Source organism: Euprymna scolopes, chromosome 18 (genome assembly GCF_053919585.1).
Source record: "Euprymna scolopes isolate OS-2025 chromosome 18, ASM5391958v1, whole genome shotgun sequence".
NCBI classification, from domain to species: domain Eukaryota; kingdom Metazoa; phylum Mollusca; class Cephalopoda; order Sepiida; family Sepiolidae; genus Euprymna; species Euprymna scolopes.
In genome coordinates, this window is record NC_136499.1 from 124,280,696 (window position 1) to 124,300,973 (window position 20,278).

General features: G+C 34.5%; 1 protein-coding gene across 1 annotated transcript in view; it reads right to left on the reverse strand.

The window, feature by feature from the left end:
• The window catches only part of LOC145297800 (uncharacterized), a 339,551-nt gene that overhangs the window by 159,740 nt on the left and 159,533 nt on the right, over positions 1–20,278 (reverse strand). The window contains exons 22-25 of the mRNA XM_080144088.1: positions 17,399–17,489; positions 8,457–8,594; positions 2,869–3,012; positions 1,094–1,153 (exon numbers count right to left, since the gene is read on the reverse strand). Coding sequence (XP_080000214.1) covers positions 1,094–1,153; positions 2,869–3,012; positions 8,457–8,594; positions 17,399–17,489 — 433 coding nt within the window. The remainder of the gene's footprint in view (positions 1–1,093; positions 1,154–2,868; positions 3,013–8,456; positions 8,595–17,398; positions 17,490–20,278) is intronic.

The window sequence follows — 20,278 nt, forward strand, 5'->3', positions numbered from 1 at the left end:
ATTCACATCAAGTGAGTTCAGAGACTTTTGCAAGTCGTATCAAGTAGATCACATTACAATCTCTCAGTATCACCACGGTCTAATGGTCAGGCTGAGAGGTTTGCGGACATTCTAGTGAGGGCTTTAAAAAAGGCACTAGGAATACTGATAGAGCATTGCAACAGTTTCTGCAAGTTTATAGGATAACCCTCAATCTGAATATGCCTATAGGATGCTTACCTGCAGAAACAATGTTTGCAAGAAAAGTCAAGTTTGTCTCGATAAACTATTCCACAGCAAGCAAAGTTTAAAAAAATCTTCTTGCTCCAAAAGAAATATTTCTTTCCTGGCTATAAAATCCTAGAAAAGTAAGTACTGTCAAACAAAGAACTGGTCCATATTGACCAGGAATCAAAAAACACCCACAAAATGTAGTTTTATTGAATTAAAGGAAGCACTATAAAATACTGAAATGAAAGCCGATCGACATAATATTCGATCACTCTGATCTCGACACTCCCCCAAAGTCTCTCTGGAAGTGTGACATTTGGAAATGAAAAGGAAATTTATGCAACCACTCAACGTAAATCCCAAGAGGAAGAAGTATTAATGTTTATTTTCCTTTTTTAAAAAATAAAAAAACTCTTGGAAGGTAGGTGGGTGTTGTGAGACCGAAACTTACCTGCATCATAGACTGATCCAGTACTATATAAGTTAACACTCTCAGTGAGCAATATTGTAATACGGTAGAATCAGCAGAAGCACTAGTAATACGCAGCGTGTACTACTAGTGCTTTACCATAATCGACACCACCAGCTTTTTTTCTTAGATCTAAACATGTTCCCTGTTTTTTACATCTAATCTATATTCTATGTTTTCCTTCCGTGGTTCCAACCTTGGGTTCACATCATAAGTAAACATTTTGGAATTCTTAAAGATAGTTATAGAAAAAAAAATGTATAACTGGCAGTTAACTTAATGTTGTTAACAAAAAAAAAGACTTTCACAAAGTACTTGTTTTTATGCTTTAAGTTTTAGCTAATAGCATTTCAAAATGTGACATAGCTATCGATAAATAGATTGGCTAGGTAAAACAAATTTAATGCAACTTACTTCACTAAGAATTTCAGTTTCCCATGCCGCATCAACCAACCGATATCGTAAATTCATAATCTGAAAAAAAAAAAAAAAATATATATATATATAAAGAAAACAATTACTTAGTTGCATTATAATAATGATTTGCTAAAACTTTTTCTCTGATGAAAAGAACACATTTTTTAATATTTCTTTTTCAACAACAAATTCTTGTAAATTATAATTTACAGTCTTTAATATATATATATATATTGTTATATCCTTACTTTAAATAAGAATACAGCAAGAAACACAGGGTTATGGGTGAAAGACAAAGGGGTTTATTTACAAGGGAATACAGGTGACATAAGAGTTACTCGACATCTTGTCTTATTCTCTTCCTTCTCTCTCAGTCAAGTGAGAAGGTACAGTTCATTTCATCTATGAAGGGATGTTAGGTTATTCTATTACATCATATATATATATATAGTTTATTATGTCTGTAGGAAATTTTGATTAGAAGAAATCAATGTAATACAGAGTGAGAATAAAAGTCAAGAAAAAATCCAAACATTTATTTCACTAGAATCGGTGAGATTCCTCAAAGGAGGTTCAGGATATATATAGATATATATAAAAATGGATCAAAATTGAAATTTTTTTATACATTTTGTACATACACATTATATATATATATATATATTACAATAGAAAAATGCGACCATGAAAAGTAATATGGTTAAGCTTATACATGGAAAAGTAAAGGACTAGTTCTTAAAACTGGAAAAGAGAAGGACAAGATATTCTAGTTAAAAATATGATAGATTTATAACTTAAAATATTGCAATATTAAGAATTTTTTATTAAGAATTGATTACATGTTATAAATTAAAAAAAAAACTTCTTAATGCGGCAATCAGCTCCCCAGATGTGAACCACAATCAAACGATAGACATATCCTCTTTAGTTGTTATATTGTCGGCTAGGTTTGCTTGATGCGAACTCAAAGAGAGTACTCGGCATCATTAGGTGTCATTAATTCTCTCCTGAGAATTAATTATCTGGGAATATTTTTATAACATATGTTGTATAACATATTTTTTTCAATTCGAAGGAGCATTTTAAGAACTTGAATGCATCCACTTCCAATAGCCTTTCACTTCCAATTAAATTTCATGATAATGAAAACGAGAGAGAGAGATTGAGAAATAGATAAAGGTACATTAATACCTCTCAGGAGCAAGAGATAGAAACAAAGAAGACAGTATATATGGCAGTATTTTCAGTTAAACATATCTTGAATAATAGGTTCATTGGATTTACTGTCTACAATCTTTCAGCAGTAACTTCAGGCACCCTATTTATAAACAATCTCTTAAACTCCATTGCATATGGATCACTGATGTGTGCTGACATTTCGTGTTTATAACGGCACTGGCTTTCTGAGGACAAAGAAATACTGATAGAAGACGTTCAAGAGCTCTCCAAAATGGTTCTTATCATTGTGCCACACTGTTAAATAAAAAAAAGGAGGAAAATGAAATGGTCTTGCTATGTTGAACACTCAAATCTTTTAAAAACAATTTTGGAAGGAACCATGTGGGGAGAAAGAAGGGTAGAGGCAAACAAAGATAAAATGGTAGGAGGACAACATCTGAGAATGTACGGGGCTGAGTAGCATGTCTCAAGAAGGCAGAAAATCAGGACGGCTGGAGAAAGCTGGTTGCCATGTCATCTTTCCCATCCAAACAGTCATCCAGACTATGAGACAGATAAAAAGAATATATATTGTTGTTTTTTTTTTGTTTTACCTCAAGGATAATTAGCATGGTATTCGTTATTTGTATGTTTTTCTCTCGGAAATTCTGCCGTGATTCTTGTTCCTGATTATCAATTACATGTGCCGCCATTTTGCCCATCTGGGCCGCATGCTCTGCAAAGCTGTTAGAAAACAACTGCAAAAGAAAATTAAACAAACACAAAAATTAAAGTGTGCAATATTTTAACATTTATTCATATACTAGCAGACCGCCTGGCATTGGGACTTTGATGTATGTTTGGATAGGCACAAGCATACAGCAAAATCCTGCATGAAGCGCGGGTATCTTTGCTAGTTTATAGATTAATGACGGAAACCAAAATTATGCTTTGCCATCTGAGAACTCTTTGTTCTAACTCCTTGGCTTAATATTTACAGGTCATATGAATTGGAGCAAATATATTAAAGACATTGCCAAGGCTGCTTCAAAAGAGGTGGCTTCTCTTTTGCCGTGCTAGAAAACTAATCAAACCTGCAAGTATGCTATATCTCTACAAAACCATAATTCACGGAGTATTGTTGCCAAATCTTAGCTGATACATCTAACACTAGTCACTCTCTCTCTCGGTCTAAAAAAAGAGAGTATCCAACCTAACAGATCTTGCACTATCAACCAAGCTCCAACCCTTGTCCATCAATGTTGCTTCTCTGTGCTTGTAACTTTAATGACAAACCTGTAGCACTTGTACCCCTCGGTGTAAATTACTCTTGACTAACCTGAAAAGCAGCAAAATCCCACTCCTTCAATGTAGAGTTCTGTAGATACGGGAAAGCCTTCTACTTTAATAGTTTATTCCCACAAACTGCTATACTTTGGAATTCCCTCCTTGTCTCCTGCTTCTTTGAATGTTCTTATGTAACGTGGTTGTTATATTTTAACACGGACCAAATGCTGTGTATAAAAGTTTTGCAAAGAAACAAACAAAGACATCTGACAAGTTCTTTTTTTTTGTTGAAAGAAAAGGTATTTATTGCCGGTCGTTTCAACATGAAGCCTCTGACACATATTTTCAAAGCCAACAAAACATTCCTGCTTTTCCCTTTCTGGGTCAATTAACAGTTTCTTAGTCTGCAGCTATAGCCAGCTGTTGTGCCTGTAATTTGTTCAATGGTTCATGTCTTGCAAAGGTTTGAAAGATTAAGGAGTCCAACATCTTGTTCCTTTCGCATCAGCTTTCTCTCCTTTTTTGTCTGCTTTCCTTCTTCCTCTCATCCCAATGTCAGTTACACAGTCAATTTTCAGTCTACAGACTTGAAATTTGATATACACGGTATGGGAAAATCTTTTTAATCAGTTTTCGGCCAGAAATTTGGCTGTTAAGGGGTCAAAGTTCAATGATTTGACCTTTGAGAACTCTACCAAACGTTTTTGGGTCTAAACACTTGAAATTTTAAAAATTCCTTGGACATGGATCTAACTTAATAACTTGATTTGAGCCCAAAACAATAAATGTTAAGGGGTCATAATAGGGATCAAAGTTTTAAGAAATTTGACCACTCTACCAAATTACTCAGACAATTTCTGGTCTAAAAATTTGAAATTTTACATAAAGGGTATTATTTAGCTTAATAACTTGATTTGAGCCCAAAACAATAAATGTTAAGGGGTCAAAGTTTAAAAAATTGACCGCTATTTTTTTTTTTTTTGCTCAACATACACCTCCAAATACTGGGCAATGCTGGGCTGAAATGCTAGTATATCTATAAAAGTGAAAATGTCTGTGTGTACATTTCCCTGCCAAATAACTGTCAATTTTCGGTCTAGAGACTCGAGATTTGACATAAGGCGTATTGAGATTAAGGAAAATCTTTTTAATGGGTTTTCGGCCAGAAATTTGGTCGTCAATGGGTCAAAGTTCAACGATTTGACCTTTGAAAACTCTACCAAACTTCCCCGCCAATTTTGGGTCTAAACACTTGAAATTTTAGAAGTAGCTTACTTGGAGATGGATACAACTTTATAATGTTAAGGGTCAAATGTTAAGGGGTCAAAATTGGGGTTAAAGTTAAAAAACAAGTTGACCTCTGGAGTCTCTACGAAATTACTCAGCCCATTTTTGGTCTAAACATTTGAAATTTTACATAAAGTGTATTCAGCTATAAGGTGAGCTTTTTAGTCGGTTTGGGTCAAAATTTGAGCTGCCAAGGGGTCAAAGTTAAAAAAAGATTGACCTTTGCGGTCTCTAGGAAACTATTCAGCCAATTTTAGTTCTAAACCTTTGAAATTTTACACAAAGGGTATTCAGACATGCGGCAAGCATTTTAATCAGTTTTGGGGTGAAATTTGGCTGCCAAAAGGTTCAAGTTGAAATTCAAATTCATCTGACAATTTTGGGTCTAAAGACTTGAAATTTTAGATGTAGGTAACTGGGACATGGGTACAACTTTGTATTTTGATTTGAGACCAAAATAATAAATGCTAAGCTGTCAAAATTGGGGTAAATGTTTAAAAAAATTTACCTCCGTGGTCTCTACGAAATTACTCAGGCAATTTCTGGTTTAAACATTTGAAATCTTCCATTAGGTGTATTCACAGGTAGAGTAAGTTATGAACAGTACATAGAGCCCGAGCAAAGCCAGGCTGAACTGCTAGTATATATATATATATATATATATATATATATATATATATATATATATATGCATAAATAATTATAAAACTGTGGATCATCCAACCTTGCTTGAGCTTGTCTTCAATGATTGGGCAATTCTATCTTTTAAAAAAGGATGAAAGGTGAATATATATATATATATATATATATATATTTTACAAGGTAGTCACCACTTATCAAGGCCCGGAAGCCACTCGGAGATAAGGGTCATTGTATGTACAGTACGTTAGTGTTGGAGATCTGATAAAGTGTCTCACTTCAGGAATTTGTTCACATTGGACTTGAAGGCATCCAGGTTGTAGTCAGGTGGGAAACAGGCAACCGGAACAGAGTTCCGCAGGCGTGCACTTCTAAGAAAGAAGCTTTGTTCATGGAATCTACATTTTGATTTAGGCACAGATAAGCAGTGGGGAAAATTTTTGACAGTGGTTTCAGCTAGGCGGGTGTTTATCGTGAAAGATTGGTGAAGGGGAACCAGAGATTGGAGTTCAGACAAGCACCTACCATGGTAGTAATGATAAAACAAAGACAGGCTCACAACATCTCTCCTGTGGGAGAGAGGTTGCAGGGAAGAGAAAAGGGCATCACCACCCACTAGGCCACAAAGTCTATTTTGTACTCTGTCAAGGCAGGATAGGCTGTTTTTAGCAGCTTCTGCTCAGATGTGGCAGCAGTATTCCATCCTTGGACGTACTTGGCTTTTATACAGATAGAGAATTGCATCAGGGGTGAGATATCTTCTGGAGCGGTAGAAGGATCTTACCATTTTTCCAGCGATCTTGGCAACTGACTTGATGTACGCATTCCATTTCAGGTTAGGGGTAAAGGTCAAGCCCAGAAGCTTATTAAAACATGGAGCTTCCCCTTGATGAGAGCCACCCATATCAATTGATGCCAGATGGGGATCAGAGCGTTGATGATATAAAGATAGGAGCTTGGTTTTAGATGCATTAAAAGTAACCAGCCACCTCTTCCCCCATTGTACCACGTGCTCAAGATCAGAGGAGAGAGAATCTGAGAGAACTTTGTCATTTACGGCCTTAGATGTGTTGCCATAGATGGTTGTGTCATCAGCATAGATGTCAACGAATGATTTAAATATATGTTTTGGGAGATCATTGATGCATATCAGGAAGAGAGTTGGGGCAAGGATGGACCCCTGAGGGACTCCAGCATTAATATTGATGGCCTCTGATTTCTGCCCATCAACCACTACTCTTATGAGCCTATCGGAGAGAAATGATATATAAGCATATGGGCGTAGCTGAGAGGCTAGGGAATGAGGGTGCAGAGCTGTATGTTTTAGTTTCGAATCTAGCTGATGGTACCGAAGTCACATATATTTTTAGTTTTGATCTCACTACTGTATATTAGGTTCAATATAATAATCGATAGAGAATTGTCCCTATAATAATAAATATATAATCTGCATCTAAAAAATATTATGCTTAAGTGTATCTTACGACCGGGCAACACCAGGCTGCCTGGTAGTATTGTATATATTTTCCATGCAATGAGTTACTCCTGAGTAAAAAGAAATGGAGATGGACCATTACAATGTTGATAAATTATGATTCTAAGATTACAATATGACATCGTCTAAATATTCGACTTATGCGAATGTTAAGGAAGGGTTCTAGCTGTTTTTTTGTTTTTTTTTACATAAGAATCAAGGCTTGAAGAAAACTCGAGGATATGGGTGCATGAGTGTATGGTGATCACCGGGATAATCACGTATAAATAGTGATAGAAATGGATTATGACAATCGGTTGTTCCTTATAATTGGTAAAGGAAACTAATTCAGATATAAAAATATTTATACATCAGTAATTAAATTTTTTCTATATAAATAATCTATATATCTATAAAAGTGAAATTGTCTGTCTGTTTGTGTGTGTATGTCTGTGTGTGTACATTTCCCTATTAAACTACTCTGTCAATTTTCAGTCTATGGACTCGAGATTTGACATAAGGAGTATTGAGATTTGGGAAAATCTTTAATTGGTTTTCGACCAGAAATTTGATTGTCAAGGAGTCAAAGTTCAACGATATGACCTTTGAAAACTACTAAACTACTCTGCCAATTTTGGGTCTAAACAATGGAAATTTTAAATGTAGATGACATGGACATAGATCAAACTTTGATTTGAGCCCAAAACTATGAATGTAAAGGGGTCAAAATTGAGGTCAAAATTTTTTTTTAATTTGACCTCTGTGGTCTCTACCAAATTACTCAGCCAATTTTTGGTCTAAACCTTTGAAATTTTATATAAAGTGTATTCTGACATAGGGAAAGCTTTTTAGTCAGTTTGGGTGGAAAATTTGAGCTGTGAAGGGGTCAAATTTCAAAAGATTTGACCTTTGCGATCTCTAGCAAACTACTCAGCCAATTTTTGGTCTAAACATTTGAAATTTTACATAAAGGTTATTCAGACATGCAACAAGCATTTTAATCAGTTTTTGGGCGAAAATTTGGTTGCCAAGAGGTCAAAGTTGAAAGAGTTGACCTTTGCAGATTCTACCAAACTCCTCTGCCAATTTTGGATCTAAAGACTTGAAAATTTAGATGTAGGTTACTTGGACATGGGTCAAACTTTTTATTTTGATTTGAGTCCAAAACAATAAATGTTGAGGGGTCAAAGTTTCAAATTACGATTTCCGAAATTTCGTCCAAATAGTGTAGAAGCACCAATTTTTTTTATAAGAGTTGTCTCCCTTTACATTGCTCTTTTATTTTATCACTTCTGTCAATATCTTGAAAATGCCAACTAGCTCTGTGAGTTTTATGTATGAATTTTATGGTTGAATTAATAATTTTATCATGAAACCATAATAATTAGATTCAATTTTGAAAATCCTATTTAAAAAAACAATTTAATAAAAGAAAAAAAAGATATAGGTAAAAAAAAAAATCTCCTAGAAAACACTAGGTAGTAGAACTAGTTTATAAAAAAATACGAAACTTACATCACATTGAACTTCTGCAGAAAAGGACAGTCCTGCCGTTTTCATGGACTTCCACTCTTTTAAGGCAACATCCAGAATTTTTCGTTCAATTACAAAAATGTTCTCACTGTCATTTAAACAATACAAAAAAGTCATTTCCTGAAAAATAGTAGAAAAAGATTCATTAGATATTGTGAGACGACGTCGTAATGGACATGACATTCAAGTGGTCTCTCGAGGTCTGCTCTGGCAAGTGTCTAGCATCAGTCCAATGTTTCATATGTTACATGATAAGGGCTGTCCCCTTTTCATGTAAGTATAAAAATAGAGAGATTAGTTAAAATGAAAATGAAATAGCAATAGACGAAATTCGAACCTCGTAATTTAGGTTTAGAAATAGATTATGTGTGAGAATTTAAAAATGTAAAACAAGCGATTGTTTAGAATAAGAGATAAAATATTTCAAGAAAAGAATGTGCACTGTCAAGTTTGTTATGAAATTTTAATTGAAAGAATGCAGCTATAAGATAATGTTTTTAACATATTGGAAAAATAGGTTACTCAGTATAGGTTAAAATTCCTTTTGTAGAAAAAGGAAAAGTTTTGGACACGCATGTCCAGAACACGTGAAAGAAGGCACATGTTTTAACATGTGTATGACGTCACGGAAAATAGAAAGTTCTAGTTATAGAGAAAAAACTTTAGAAAAAAAAGAAGACAGTGAGTGAGAGTGAGTCTGGAGTTTGGAATTCGAACGTCTAGGAAGCGAGACGATCACTTTGAAACTAAAATGTGAAGCTTTGAATTCTTGATGATGAAAACCATGGCCGGTCGTGTGAAGAAATAAACCCATTTGTGTTTTGTAAAGCTCGTCTTGTGTTTGTGATTCTTACAAAAAGGTAAAGTGAAAATTGTATTATATATCTGTGTTATAAAATGTCATTACATACACGTCTCGACATCTCATGTCTGAACAGTGAACACTATCTCATCATTCTAAGAGCTTTCTTCTTCTACACGTCTAAGGAATGAACATTTAATATATAAGAATCGTAATAACATGAACAATCTCTCTAAGTCTTACAACAACATCTCTCTTCTCCTTCTTCAACAGCATCACTTATAATAAGACCCTTTAATGAAACAAAATATAACACATAGAAATCTGGCAATGTTTCTGATATATCTTCCTTTAGATAATCATAACACAGGACATCCACTTAGGGTTTATTTACAAAGGGGATACAAGGCGAGAGTTCGTCTCTCTCGGTCTCTTGGAACTCTGATTCCTGGAAGAGTATATCTACATTGTCTGTATATTATTGTATGAAGGGGTGCTAGGTCATTCCATTATAACAGTTTCATAGAAATCTGGCAATGTTTCTGAATTTTTGAGATGAGGATTGATGATTTGTATTTTTTGGACTACTGTTCTCATCTTGTGTGTTATTTTCACAACACTGCAGTTGATATAACCTTTGACCTTCAGGTGTACATTGTTGAACTCAACAATCTTTCAGTCGTACCCTGTAATCTGCGCGGAATTCCAAATGGAATCCTTTATTTAATCCATAGGAGTAGCATGCTACTGTTTCATCAGGCAACACTAGGTAAAAATCCTAAGTGATTCACAATTGTATTTTTAAGTGTCACCCAAACTGAAAATTCAACCCCCAACCTTCAGAAGACGTAACATAGATGAAAAAAGTACTTGATAAAATCCAGTTGTAAGTGCCACTTTTCTGGAGCTGAAGGTTCAATCCTCAGTACAGGCGATACTAAAAATACTCAAGACTTCTTTTCTTTTTTTTTTTAATTCAATTTTGACCCCAAACAAGGCACAGTGTCACTTTGAAGTAGGGGGCTACTATCGGGGATATAAGTTGCAGGGGTATTATGAAGGGAGATAAGTAGCAAGATGTCTGTTCACATTACACTTGAACTTCTGCATATCAGTACAGTTGGGAAAGCAGAATCCCGTAAGGGAGTTCCAAAGTTTAGCAGTTCTAAGGAAGAAACTATTGTAGTAGAATGCTTTCTTACACCTAGGGATCTCTACTGTGAAGGGGTGGGATTTAGCTGCTTATCAGGGGTATTCACGTCGAGGTGGTACAAGTGCTTGTAGTTCATCAGAGCACTCCCCATTAAAGTACTTGTAGAACAGGCAGAGAGATGCAACATTTCGTCGATGGGACAGAGGCTGAAGCCTAGATGACAGTGCAGGACCTATCAGGTTGGCGACTCTCTTTTGAACTCTATAAAGGAGTGAGAGACAAGTAGCAGATGCACCAGCCCAAATGTGACAACAGTACTCCATACATGGGCGGATGATGACCTTATAGAGGTACAGGATACTTATGGCTGACGAAATGAGAGCAAGCTACCCCAGTGAATTAAATAAAGGATTCCGTTCAAAATTTCGTGCCAATTCCTGAATTTCACAGAAAGATTCTTGGGTTTGACAAGATCCACCTGAAGAAAACTGAAGATTACATCAGCTGAAACGTTGTGTGAATAACACCCAAATAAAAACTGTAGTCCAAATAATACAAATATGAAATCTGGCAATTTCGGGACCAACAACACCTGATGCTACAACTGTGATTGGCTGAAAAATGAAACGGTCGGTTAGGTGCTGTATTTGTTATTTTTTTTTTTTCTGAGTTGGCAAACCGAGATAGTAAAAGTTTCACTCAAAATAATTTTGCTAATGTAAACAGATTTTAGTCTATAAAACATGAAAAAAAAAACTGTTTTCATAAAAAGCAAACAACACAACAACAATATGGTCGACATCAAATGGAGAAGTTCTAGACTCAGAACAGGTGGTGTTGAGGGTTGAGAATATGCAACCTTTACTTCCATGCAGGAACCATTACAAGAGGTATCCATTGTCTTTTGAAATTGAAAGCAGGTCTTTTATTATTTTATGTTAAACTAGAAGTTCAATCCAGCTTTGCTCGGGCCCTATGTACTGTTCATAACTTTATGTGCATATGGGTATATATATTAAAAAGTTTGACTCATGTCCAGGCAACCTACATCTAAAATTTCAAGTGTTTAGACCCAAAATTAGTGGTGGAGTTTGGTAGGTCAAAGGTCAAAGGTCAACTCTTTTAACTTTAACCTTTTGGCAACCAAATTTTTGCCCCAAAACTGATTAAAATGCTTACTGTATGTCTGAATACCCTTTATATAAAATTTCAAATGTTTAGACCCAAAGTTGGCTGAATAGTTTGCTAGAGACCGCAATGGTCAAATTTTAAAAAATTTAACCCCTTGGCAGCTAAATGTTCGGCCAAAAACTGATTAAAAATCTTGCCCTATGTCTGAATATCCTTTATGTAAAATTTCAAATGTTGGGAAAATTGGCTGAGTAATTTGGTAGAGACCACAGAGGTAAAATGTTTTTAAACTTTGACCCCAATTTTGATCTCTTAACATTTAATCTTTTGGGCTCAAATCAAATTAAAAAGTTTGATCCATATCCAAGTAACCTACATCTAAAATTTCAAGTGTTTTGACCAAAAATTGGCGGAGGAGTTTGGTAAAGTTTTCAAAGATCAAATTGTTGAACTTTGACCAGTTGACAGTCAAATTTCTGTCCAAAAACCAATTAAAAATATTTTCCCAAATCTTAATACTCCTTATGTCAAATCTCAAGTCTGTAGACTGAAAATTGACAGAGTAGTTTAATAGGGAAATGTACACACACACGCACACACACACACACACACAGACAATTTCACTTTTATCACTTTTATGTATATATCTATACCGGCGTTGCCTGGGTGTTTGGAGGTGCGTTGAGCAAAAAAAAAAAAAAAAAGTGGTAGTACCGATACCGCAAAAGAGGAAAAGAAGGGGGAAAAAACCTGACGTCTTTGCTGTTATGACCACCGCCAAACAGGAAGTCACTTATGTTTAAATTAAGGCAAGACAATCGGAAGGAGAGGATGACTTTCAAAAATATTGGCGAAAAAAGCGACCCCACCCTGTAGAAAAGATCCCAGCTGAAGATGAAGATATTAATGTTTTTAGCCAATGTTTCGATATTTGTAGTCTGAAAGGTCGAACTTCAAAACGATACTGATGTTGGTAAAATCCGTCGCCTCTGTCAAAAGTTTTAGGCAGACATGTAAACATACATATATACATTTATATATTGGTAACTAAAAATTTTCGACCCAAACCGATTAAAAAGCTTGCCATATCTCTGAATACCCTTTATGTAAAATTTCAAATGTTTAGACCAAAAATTGTCTGAGTAATTTGGTAGAGACCGCAGAGGTCTACTTTTTTAAAACTTTGACCCCTATTATGACTCCTTAACATTTATTGTTTTGGGTTCAAATTAAGTTATTAAGTTAGATCCGTGTCCAGGGAATCTATATCTAAAATTTCAAGTGTTTAGACACAAAATTGGCGGAGGAGTTTGGTATAGTTCTCAAAGGTCAAATCGTTGAACTTTGGCCCCTTAACAGCCAAATTTCTGGCCGAAAAAACAGATCACAAAGATTTTCCCAAATCTCAGTACCCTGTATATCAAATTTTGTGTCTGTAGACTTAAAAGTGACAGAGTTATTGCATAGGGAAATGTACACAGACACGTTCACTTTTATAGATGCGTCAGTAGACTGAAAATTAAGAGTTATGTCGAAGGAAAATGTACACAGACAGACAGACACGTTCACTTTTATAGATATAGAAAAGTGAAAATTTGTGTGTGTACATTTCCCTACCAAATAACTCTGTCAATTTTCGGTCTAAAGAGTTAAGATTTGACATAAGGAGTATTGAGATTTGGGAAAATATTTTAAATCGGTTTTTGGCCAGAAATTTGGCTGTCAAGGGGGTCAAAGTTCAATGATTTGACCTTTGAAAACTTTACCAAACTCCTCCGTTAATTTTGGGTCTAAACACTTGAAATTTTAAATGTAGGTTACTTGGACATGGATCAAACTTTTTAATTTGATTTGAGCCCCAAAAAATAAATGCTATGGGGGTCAAAATTGGTGTCAAAATTAAAAAAAGTTTGACCGCTGCAGTCTCTACCAAATTACTCAGCCAATTTCCGGTCTAAACATTTAAAATTTTACATAAAGGGATTTTAGAGATAGGTAAAGCTTTTAATCGGTTTGGGTCAAAAATTTGAGCTGCCAAGGGATCAAAGTTCAAAAGATTTGACCATTGCGGTGTCTAGCAAACTACTTTGCCAATTTTTGGTCTAAACATTTGAAATTTATAGGTAATGGGTTATCAGACATTTGGCAAACATTTTAATCAGATTTGGGTGAAAATTTGGCTGCCAAAAGGTCAAAGTTGAATGAGTTGATCTTTGCAGATTCTACCAAATTACTCCGCCAATTTTGGGTCTAAAGACTTGAAAATTTAGATGTAGGTAACTTGGACATGGTTAAAACTTTTTATTTTGATTTAAGACCAAAATAATAAATGTTAAGGAGTCAAAATTGGGGTCAAACTTAAAAAAAAATTGATCTCTGCAGTCTCTATGAAATTACACAGACAAATTTTAGTCTAAATATTTGAAAGTGTATTCATCTGTAGGGCAAGTTATGAACGGTACATAGGGCCCCAGCAAAGCCAGGATGAACTGCTAGTAGATATATAGATATATTTTTATGGGAGTTTTCTCCCTTTACGTTGCTCTCTCTCTTTTTTTTTTTTTTTACATAGGCATCACCACTTATCAAGGCCCAGAGACCAGTCGAGGATAAGGGTTAAGAGTGTACAGTAGTCAATTGGACAATATAGTAATCATTAGTAATGGAAATTCGGTAAATTTGTTAACTTAAGTGGAACGGCTCATCATTTTATTACTTCTGTTAATTATTATATTTTCAAAACGGATTGATTAGAAGAACAGTTGGAAAAATAAAATGAAACGAAGATGGAAAATTATAAAGATGTAAATGGAGAAAATATGATCAGTCTTTTATTTCTCGTTTGAGTCTTTTAAAACGTTTCTTACGAACTCGATCCCATGTTATAATTTAAGGAAAGTAGAAAGTGGATCTTGGGTTTACTTTTGGCAGCCACATAACTCTCTCTCTTTCCTTATTTTGTCCTTTACACATACCATGAGCAATGTTTCTGACAAAGAGGGAATAATTGCTGTTTTCTGGGTCAGAATCTATTCCAACTAACACTTAACACTGACGGAATGAGAGCAAGCTATCTCCAGGGATTAAATAAAGGGTTCTGTTCAAAATTCCATTTTTTTTTTACCTTGAATAGTATAGTTTTTAGTGCTTCTACACTATTGGGACGATATTTCGGAAATCGTAAAACTAAATTTCACATGAAAACAATGGTATCTACGTATTCCTCGTATTTTTAAGATGATTATATCCAAAAATTACGAAAATCAAAAAGGTAGACAATTATTTATTAAACAAAATAAAAAATAAAATTTGATGAAAACACAAGAGAGTTCAAAAGGGAGATAATTTTCCGTTTTGATTTAAACAAGATGGCTGAAATTTTTCACCTGCTAACACGATTAAAGTCGTTTTGTTTAATAATTCAGTAATATTCAGGTAATTTTGACTGTATAATTTGGAAGCTACCATTGTAATTTAAAAACAGTAGAAACCATTGTTTTTTATCTGAAAACTGCATTTATCGACAACAAAATTTCATCCCAATTCTGTAGGAGTGCCATTTTTTTTAGCTCTGTACATCAAGTGGCTTCATGCCTTGTCTGGAGCAATTTCCATATAAAAAAACAAAAAACTATGATGTTTTTGTAAGCTACAGCCTGAAATGCCAGAACAGTAGAAGTTTTATATCTATAAATTTAACAGGTGCAACATTTGAATCCGATATAAAATAGTTCAATTTTGAGCCATTAAAAAGTTTAATTCATTAAACAGAATCATTTACAGCAATTACACTATAAACTAAAACCTTCTATAATTTTAAAATTAATTTAAAAAATATATTTCAAATCAAAAGAAGTAACTCTGTATGGACGAATCAAAAGCCACACCAATTTTAAAGGATGGCAGCTATTTGGAAATAATTGAATTGCTATTATTTTATTTCTCAGCATTGTTGAGATCCACTCTCTTCATCTATAATAATAATTATTATCTATATATATAAAAGGCAAAATGTGTGTGACCATTTCGTGTATGTCTTCAAAAGGCTTTTCTCGCACACGCTCCCGGGGTCGTTACTATCGCTTAAAACTGTTTATATAGGTCCTATATCATAATATCTAAGATTTGGGAACACGAGTCGTCTCTCGATTTATTTACGTCGACTTTTATGAGATTCGCGCTATTTCGCTCTGTCCCCTGTTTGTCCTGCATTTTAGTATAAATACAGTGAAATTAAATTAAAACATTGTGTTCTCGGCTTTCGCACTGCTTTCCCCCTTCCCACCATCATCGCTTATTCTTTAGTTTACCCCTCCCTCATACACAGGTTTATTTATGCCATTTTTTTCCCGTTTTGGTTTTGGGTTTTTTTTTTACATCGTCTTTTTTATAATATTTAAGCAGGGTTATTAATTCATTAAAACGTGCACCTGCCAATTTAAGTAATTAAATAAATTCAAACGTGTTTTTGTCAGTATGTCGTGGTGGCGCAATGGTTTACGTCGCACGTTTTTGTTTTTCACACTTTTATTTCCAGCTTTGCCTCAAGGGTTTGGGTTCGATCCTCATACTTACCTACCAAAACTTTTTTTTATTTTAATCTCCCCCCCCCCCTGGAGTTTTGATTTACCCAAAACCACACACACCTCCAAACACCCGGGCAATGCCAGGTACCCCTCGCTAGTCACTTCTAAAAGTAAGTTTTCACAGGAACATGTTAACTCCAAAAATTTTCAACAAATAGAAATCGTTTTCAACTTCAAAATAACAAATCGATGCAGAACTTAAAAACTTCTACAAAGCAATAGTTTGGTGAACTGAAACCTGTGGGGTGACATTTGTGATACGCCTCGACTCTGCATCCACAACACCTAAATGTAACATATGGACTAAGAAAGGAACAAGCAGTAATTTTGGAGCCTATGAATGAGAGACAAACAAAAATGTCGTCTTATAACACAAACTGCTTTTGACACACATATTTATTACATTCTTCTTAATATTCAGAAAATAAAAATGTGAGAATATGATCAAGTAATATGTTTAAGGATTGTGACGTATATGTTTGGGTAACAGACACAACAGCTACATTTAATGTTACTGATAAGAATTCTTTGTACTGATACAGCTATTGAATCAGAGAAAACCATCTTTTTTATTAATTTTTTTTAACTGTTTATGTAAACAGGCAGAAGATATTGAAGTGCTTATCCAATAAGAAGGCAAGAAAAGCAGATAATAATTTGAATTGTAAACTGATTAAATTGTAAGCTGGTGATTTTTAAGAATTTTTCAACAAATAAAAAAAAAAACGATGTAAAAAAAAAAAAAACAGTAAAAAAATAACTGTTACCAAAGGCAATAAAATTTAGAGCTAGGTTAGGGTTCGGTTAAGGTAAAAAAAAAAAATTGTTTTTTTTTTTGTTCAAAAACTAGACCAGTATCGAAAAACAAAGAAAGAAAAATTATAATATAACTTTCTCATGAAAAAAAAAAAATTATTTTCATGAATTTGTTTCATAAAAAATATGTTTTTATGAAACATAGGGTGTGTATTTTTCTTACTTTAACTACTGTTGTGTTACATTTTTTTTTTCTGTTGCTGCTTGCTTTGATTTTGATTCTGGTTCATTTTCGCTCAACTTTTTCTGACTGTCAATGTAATCCATCGTTAGTAAAAAGTTGGTTTTGTTTGGTTCAAAAACTATACGAGAACCTAATTTTTTTTTTATTATATCCAAATTTTTGAAGTTCAAATATATTATTTGTAAATGTTTGACAACTTACACATACCCCCCCCCCCAACCCCAATAAAATAAAAATGGTATAATTTCTTACCTGAATAATATAATTAATGGCTTTGGGAATTCGACTTGCAAGCGCCAGAGTCGGATGGAATTCAAGCAGGAACAAAGGTGTTAAAGCTGTCCTGTTAAAAAATGAATTCATTAAATTGAATGAATTTAATGAAGAAATTAATTAATTGTAACAGCAATTTGTTGAGTTTGTATAAACTATCATTAATTTAGTAATAAAATAATTTAGTAAGCAATTAATTAACATTAATTTAACAAGTAATAAAAAAATGTTATGAAGAAAGAAAATAAAAGAGAAAATATGAATTATTACAATTATTATTTGTTCTCATATTGAGTGTTCTTTGAACAATTTTTCAGTCGATGTAACCCTGACCTTCTTCAAGTGTATCTTGTTCAACTCAGGAATCTTTCTGTTGAACTCAGGAATCTGCAACGACCTGTGGCATAAGCAATAACTAGGGCTATAACAAGAGAATATTCTTATTGTTTTGACTCTCAAGTATATATATATGACACAGACACATTTAATCAACCGAGAACCACATCATTATCTAAAAAAATACAAGATATTCACTGATATATACAACAATGAAAAAGAATATTCTCTTATCATAGCCCTACTAATAAAGTACTTGGTAAAATTCAGTTATAAGTTATACTTTTCTGAAGGTTGAAGGTTCAATCCTTAGTGCAGGCAATACTCAAAATACAACTGCTTATTACTTATATTTTCTACCCAGGCATGGCTGATGGAATCAGAGCATGTTATCCCCGTGGATTAAATAAAGGATTACGTTCGAAATTCCATGCAGTTTCCCCGAGTCAGGCAGAAAGATTTGTGAGTTCAATAAGATACACCTGAAGAAGGTCTGAGGTTACATCAGCTGAAACGTTTTGAAAATAAAACTGAAGATGAGAACAGTAGTCCAAATAATACGAATTATCAATCTTAATCTAAAATAATTCAGAAACAAAATGATTACTGTTCTCATTTCCATTGTTATATTCACGTTTCGACCGATTTTACCTTCGACAATCTTCAGAAGCATTTTTTGGAACTCACAAAACTTTGAGTCGAATTTGGCAATCCATACAGAATTTCAAACTGAGCACTTTATTTAATCTACAATGTTTTGACCGATGTAACCTCCATCCTTCTTTAGGTGTATCCTATTAAACACAGGAATGTTTCTGTTGAACTCGGGAATCTGCAAGGACCTGTGGCATAAGGGATAAAGTACTGGGTAAAATTCAGTTGCAAGTTACATTCTTCTGGAGGTTGAAGGTTCAATCCTTAGTGCAGGCAACACTTAAAATACAATTGCGAATTGTTTTTTTTTTCTGAATAATTTTTAATATAAATTATAAAGAAACAGATATCAATTCACTTGCATTTTTTTTTTAAATTTTAAAAAGAATTTATAATAAAAATAAACTTAGTTTCTTCTCAACATGACTTTTTTTAAATTATAAAATAAAATAAAATAGCCAATTTGAAACCGTAAACAGACAGCCATGTGTTTTTTTTTTTTTTTTGAAAAGGAAATGGTTTTAATGATTTTTAACTGATAGAGAGCAACTACAAAGGGAGGTAATTAGTTTCTCATTAATTAATGTTTGCAATTGTGACGTGACCATCCCAGGGAGCGATCGGGCTCCCCACAGGGGAGGGGGGGGGTCAAGATTCCCAAAATGCTGGAGAAGCCGGGCAGATATGATTTCCTTTATTCTTTAATTATCGTTTGTGTGCCTGGGCGACGGCAACAGACCTTGTTGAGAGAAAGATTGGATTTGTAAATTTCATTGTTTTATGAAAAAGTGACAATTCAATGTCACTTTGAGAAGCGGTAACGAAAACATAATTTTGTTTTTGATGCCAATGAATGATGACTCAAGGTTAGAAAAGAAATATTTAGTCTTTGAATACAATTACCCTGACCGACGTTACGGGCTTGACCTTTTGGGGTATGGGAGCACTTGCAGATGAACACGGGGAAGATAGAGCCTCCCCTAGGGGTGACGTAACTAGATGCGATTGGTCCAGGAAGTGGCCCTGGTCTCACCCCTTACCTGAGTATATGAACGGGTCCCAGCATCAAAACCGCAAGAATTTGGAGCAGAGTCAAGCACAGTTGAAGAGTTGCCACACTCCTCCCTTCCTGCATCATTCCACCGCGATACCAAGAGAAATTAACCTGTTTGACTCAGCGAAGTCTGTCAAAATCAACATTGAAATATGGATAATTCTATATAACTATATATCTGTATATCTTATTTTGAATTTAATCAGTAGAGAATTGAGTTTGTCTTTCTTTTTTGTGCATGATATTGCTTTCCTTCTAGCCAACAGATTGACGAAGCGGCAACATATTAACCAGATTGTGAAATTAAGACCAACCAAATCGATTGACGGGTCCTGCCACCCTAAGATACCTTGTTGACCTACGAAGGATGGGTCACAAAATGTTTTTTTTTTTTTTTTGTGACGTTTTTAAAAATTTTTTTTATTACATTTTCATCCCAAACAAGGCACATTGCCACTTTGGTGTAAGGGGCTACTATCAGGGGCAGCAACTACAGGGGTACTATGTAGGGATTTGGGCAACAAGATATCTGTTCACGTTGCACTTGAACCTCTGCATGTCAGTACAGTTGGGGAAGCAGGGACCTGGAATGGAATTCCAAAGTCTAGCGGTTCTGGGGAAGAAACTACTGGAGTAGAAAGATCTTTTACATCTAGGGATCTCTACAGTGTGGGGGTGGGATTTTGCAGCCTGTCGGGTCTATCGAGGGTGTTCACGTCATGGGGGCACAAGTGCTTGCAAGTAAATTAATATTTAGATACTAGATCTACTTCGGAGGCGATTGCTGCTCAATATATGCGCTGCTTCTTTGAGAT